This window comes from Triticum urartu, chromosome 3 (assembly GCF_003073215.2).
Source record: "Triticum urartu cultivar G1812 chromosome 3, Tu2.1, whole genome shotgun sequence".
Taxonomy (NCBI): Eukaryota; Viridiplantae; Streptophyta; class Magnoliopsida; order Poales; family Poaceae; genus Triticum; species Triticum urartu.
In genome coordinates, this window is record NC_053024.1 from 316,965,275 (window position 1) to 316,970,842 (window position 5,568).

The following is a 5,568-nucleotide window of genomic DNA, read 5'->3' on the forward strand; positions in this document are numbered from 1 at the left end:
CGGTGTGCCCTGATAACGAGATATGTGCAGCTCCTATCGGGATTTGTCGGCACAGCGGGTGGTCTTGCTGGACTTGTTTTACCATTGTCGAGGATGTCTTATAACCGGGATTCCGAGCCTGATCGGGTCTTCCCGCTAGAAGGAATATCCTTCGTTGACCGTGAGAGCTTGTGATGGGCTAAGTTGGGACACCCCTGCAGGGTTTTGAACTTTCGAAAGCCGTGCCCACGGTTATGGGCAGATGGGAATTTGTTAATGTCTGATTGTAGATAACTTGAAACTTAATTTAGTTAAAATGAATCAACCGCGTGTGTTACCGTGATGGTCTCTTCTCGGCGGAGTCCGGGAAGTGAACACGGTGTTGGAGTAATGCTTGACGTAGGTTGTTCTAGGATCACTTCTTGATCATCGTTCTTCGTTCGTGCTTTGCCTTCTCCTCTCGCTCTCTTTTGCGAACAGGTTAGCCACCATATATGCTAGTTGCTTACTGCAGCTCCACATACTACCTTGCCTTTACCTATAAGCTTAAATAGTCTTGATCGCGAGGGTGCAAGATTGATGAGTCCCCGTGACTCACAGATTACTTCCAAAACCAGATGCAGGGACCGATGATACCGCTCTAGACGATGCGCTTGAGCTCAAGTGGGAGTTCGATGAAGACTCTCGTCGTTACTATGTGTCTTTCCCAGATGATCAGTAGTGGTGCCCATTGGGGCGATCGGGGACCGTGTCGCATGTGGGGGTTGATCTTTATTTTGGTACCGTGGTCAGACCATGAGTGTATTGGATGATTGTAATGTTATTCATGTATTTGTGTGACGTGGCGAGTGAAACCAACTATGTATCCTTTCCCCTTTTATATATTACATGGGTTATTGTGAAGATTACCTTACTTGCGACATTGCTTTCAATGCGGTTATGCTTCTAAGTCGTGCTTCGACACGTAGGAGATATAGTCGCATCAAGGGAGTTATATTCCACTGGTGGTGCCCTTGAAGGCGGCAACTCGGCCTTTACAAACAAGGTTGGGGCAATCTCCACAACCAAATTGGAGGCTCCCAACAGCACCACGAAGCTTCACCACAATGGACTGTGGCTCCGAGGTGACCTCAACCACCTAAGGTGCTCAAACACCCAAGAGTAACAAGATCCGCAAGAGATTAGTGGGGGAATCAAATTTCTCTTGGTGGAAGTGTAGATCGGGGCCTTCTCAACCAATCCCTAGAAAATCAACAAGTTTGATTGGCTAGGGAGAGAAATAGGGCTAAAATGAGCTTTGGAGCAGCAATGGAATTTTCAGGAGGAAGAGGTACTTTTCTTGCAGAAGAAGACCCCCTTTATATAGTGGGGGACAAATCCCACCGTTATGCAACCCTCAGCCCGCACATAAGCGGTACTACCGCCCAAGCGGTAGTGGCAGGAAGTACGTGCAATGACACAGGGCCACGAGCTAGTAGTGCCGCTGGAGCGGTACTACCGCTCGCCCCAGAGATACTACCGCTGGGGTTGCAATACTATTGCACTGTGGTGGTAGGGGCAGTGGTAGTACGGACACAACGGTACTACTGCCCGAAATGGGCGGTACTACTGCTTATAGCCGGTACTACCGCTCCCTACTACCGCTAAGGCAAACAGGGGAACGCTGAAGAGTAGAGTCGCGAGCGGTAGTGGCAACAGTAGTAGGCGCGATACTACCACCTATAAGCGGTACTACCGCTTCAACTATCGCTCCTACTACCGCTTGTTGTACTTGGTCAAAAGGGGTTCCACGGAAGGGAGCCAGAGGGACTATCGATGGACTACCGTGTAACCCGACACAACAAAACGAGCCCCGAGCATAGGACGGTAGTACACACGGTACTAGCAGCGGTGCTACTGCTGGCAACACTCCAACACCCTTCTGCAAAACAGAGGAAGAACTCCATCGAATCGGAAAGATAACCGGGGTGCAAAGAAGAATGTGTACGTGATGATTCCACCCAAACCTTTCTGAAGCGGGCCCCTCTTGATAGTACGGTTTCCTTACGACTCAAGTTCATCGAAAAAACGCACGAAAAACAACCGTCTTCACTCAAAAACTCCGCGGGGCTCGAATCGTCTTATGCCATATGATCAATTATCTGAAATGCACAAAGCACACGATCAGTCTGCAAAGACATTGTCATCAATCAACAAAACCACTAAGGGAGAAATATGCCCTAACAGCAGTGGTACCACCTCTTGCTCAGCACCGACTCGTAGAGGACCAACTCTCGGCGGAGCGCATGTTCGAAGATGCCGTAATGGCCATGGTTGCAACGGACCTGGGCTTCGTGAATGAGAATCGGGCGGTCCTCGCATCCATGCACAATGATGCATCATCTGCTGCGAGTGTTGGCAGCTCCGCGTCAACAAGGTGTTGCGCAACCGCCTCTTCGAGGAGCTGGAGGACAAGGACGACGACGCGCTAGACCAACACGACAGCGATGCCAACGAGGCATTCGTTGTCAACTCCGGACCGTCTCACGCGGGGCCGTCGACCTCACTCCGTTGGAGATGAGTGGAGTAGGATTTTAGTTGTTTTTAGGTCCTTTTACCATCTATTATTTCCGCTTCAGTTGGATGGCCGGCTGCCCGCCCACTGTTTACAGACACGTCGAGAAATGTCCTCATACATTTAGGACCGTCCATTTGGTATTCAGTTTGGAGTTGCCTGGCAGACTATTTACAGACTAACTGTTTATGTGAAAGTTTAATTTTATAACGAAGAAAAATAATAATGGGACACTAACAAATGAAGGGAGAGATTACGCGGTGTGACAACGGCTTGCTGCACCGCTTACTTTCATCTCATTTCTTCCCCACCCATCACCTCCCTTGGATCTGCAACCATTCTTATCGTCCACGCACCGCTGCCCGTCCACTGCCCACGAACACGTCGAGAAATATCTGCATACATTTAGAACCGTCCATTTGGTATTTGGTTTGGAGTTGCCCTGACCCTCTTGATAAACTGTTCACAGACCAACCATTTCAGTTCAGGCTGCAAGTGGGACTACCTGCGGGCGTCCCACTTAATGCCGCAACTGTCCACTTATTTATGTGGGCTTATGCGGGTAACCCACAAATGCTACATGGTTTGTTCGCGGACGCCCGCTTGCCCACATAATTAGTAGACAAAGCGAAACAGAATAGATCAATCGTTAGACTAACTCACAGGAAGGAAGCCAGATGGAGATCACTAAAACTTCATAACACAGCTGCATGCTGAACGCACTACGGGTTGGATTTTGCTCTGTGATTCTCACAGTCAACAACCTGCTCATGTGGGTTGGATTTTGCTTTGTGATGCTCGCAGTCAACAGCCTGCTCTTGCGGGCCTTGTTAGTTGAATCGAGATCCTAGACGCGGTTGTTGCTCGCCTTCAATCAGCCGCTCCTGAAACCTTGCCGGTCACCAGATTTAACCATTCATCACATTATTAAACTTAGACTCGGATAATAGTGCCAGAGAATGAGATAGTCATGGAGTAGAGAGGATGGTGGGAGGTTTCTCGGCCATGGAGGAGCTAGCTAGCCGCCAGCACTCTAGCGACTCCTCACGGAATACTTTTTTTTCTTGAGACAATCTTCACGGAATACCTAATGTCCAGTGTTTGTATCGAGGAAGGATATTTGGGTTATGTGGGTAAGATGCGGGCCTGGCGGGATGTTTCACAAGTCTCACATATTTTTTTTCTCAACCGTAGACGTCCACGAATGACATTATGCGGGCTTGATTAAGCGGCGCCGCGGACGGCCCGTTCCCACTTGCAGCGTGAATTTCAGTGAAAGTTTAATTTCAACAAATAAAATGAAATGAAACACTGACAAATAAGAAAAAACTCACGTGGTGTGACTACGCCTCCACTTTCCTCTCCTTTCTTCCCCACCCACCACCTCTTTATCGTCCACGCACCTCTCCTCCCATAGCCTCTCGCTCCACTCGCCGCCTGCGCTGACCTGTGGGCCCCTGCTTCTGCCTCCCCTTCCTCATCTTATTACTTTCCCCACCACGCCGATCCGCCGGTTTGTCTCGCAAACCCTAACCCTAGAGTCCGCTTCGCTCCTCCTCCCCCAACAAGATCTCTCTCCTAATCTTTGGATGCACCGGCTCCGATGTCTGCCCCACCACCCCCCGCCTCCTCCGACGATGATGGTAAGCCCGCCGACGAGGAGGGCGTAGAGATCCGCGAGGTATGGGCGAACAACCTCGAGGCGGAGTTCGCCGTGATCCGTGACGTCGTCGACGATTACCCGTACATCGCCATGGACACCGAGTTCCCGGGCATCGTGTGCCGCCCGCTCGGGAGCTTTCGCTCCAATGACGAGTACAACTACGCCACCCTCAAGGCCAACGTCGACATGCTGAGCCTCATCCAGCTTGGTCTCACCCTCTCCGACGAGAACGGCGCACTCCCGGCCAGGGGCACGGGGGGGCGCCCCTGCGCCTGGCAGTTCAACTTTCGGGGCTTCGATCCGCGCTCAGACCCCGCCAACGCTGACTCCATCGACCTGCTACGCAACAGCGGGATCGACTTCGACCGCTTCACCACCGAGGGTGCTGACACAGGCCACTTCGCCGAGCTGCTCATGTCGTCGGGCGTCCTGCTCAACGCTGAGCTCCAGTGGGTCACATTCCACAGCGGGTACGACTTCGGGTACCTGCTCAAGCTGCTAACCGGGCGGAACCTACCCGACACCATGCCTGGATTCTTTGACCTCATCAGAATCTACTTCCCTGTGCTGTACGACATCAAGCATCTCATGAAGTACTGCGGCAGCCTCCATGGTGGCTTGAGCAAGCTTGGTGAGCTACTTGGTGTCCAACGTGTGGGGATCTGCCACCAGGCTGGGTCCGACTCGCTGCTGACCTTGCAGTGCTTCCAAAAGCTGAAGGAGGCATATTTCAGAGGATCGACCGAGAATTATGCCGGTGTATTGTATGGTCTTATTTCTGATGGTGGGGAGAACAGACCACCAGCAGCTCTGCTCATCGAATGAGTAATGGATAGTCAAATAAGACAATGTTATGGTTGAAAAAAAGGAAATGTTTCTGTTGAATATATGCTCTCTGATCTGAATATTTGCTTGTGGTTGCCGTAGTATAGCTATTGTTCCCAGTTAAATGACTCTCGTTGCTATATCATGGTAGTTCTGTTGAATGCTCGGTCTTTCCCTTTGAGCTGTATGGGACATCTATCAAGGTTTGGGACAGCCCTTGATGTGCACGACTGAAAATTGAACTGTTGTGCATTTTGGGGGGAACCCAGTCATTCATATAGAGGTGTCAACCATCTGGTCTTAGTTTTGCTGCCATATTGCCTTTCTGTGGAATTCAATGAACTCTTCATTGTTTGTGTTGATTTTCATTCTTCAGAATGAATGATTTTCATATTGCAGCTCAAAGTAGTTGATTAATATTTTTTTCAGTCTAGACTATTAAGTATGTCCAAACATATCATTGCTTGCACAGCCCTAGCACCTCTTATCAACCATTGTAATGGATATCCTGCAAGATAAACACTATTTGACTGGCTCCCCTTAATTA

General features: G+C 50.1%; 1 protein-coding gene across 1 annotated transcript; it reads left to right on the plus strand.

The window, feature by feature from the left end:
• The first annotated feature begins 3,938 nt into the window (after positions 1 to 3,938).
• Positions 3,939 to 5,182, plus strand: LOC125543905 (probable CCR4-associated factor 1 homolog 7). Its single transcript, XM_048707405.1, has one exon. The coding sequence runs from the start codon at positions 4,137 to 4,139 to the stop codon at positions 5,019 to 5,021; it is 885 nt and encodes a 294-aa protein (XP_048563362.1). The 5' UTR covers positions 3,939 to 4,136; the 3' UTR covers positions 5,022 to 5,182.
• Positions 5,183 to 5,568: the final 386 nt, after the last annotated feature.

What these genes read in the sequence shown, in the direction of transcription:
- LOC125543905 (XM_048707405.1), top strand. Translation starts at nt 4,137, where the DNA reads ATGTCTGCCCCACCACCCCCCGCCTCCTCCGACGATGATGGTAAGCCC.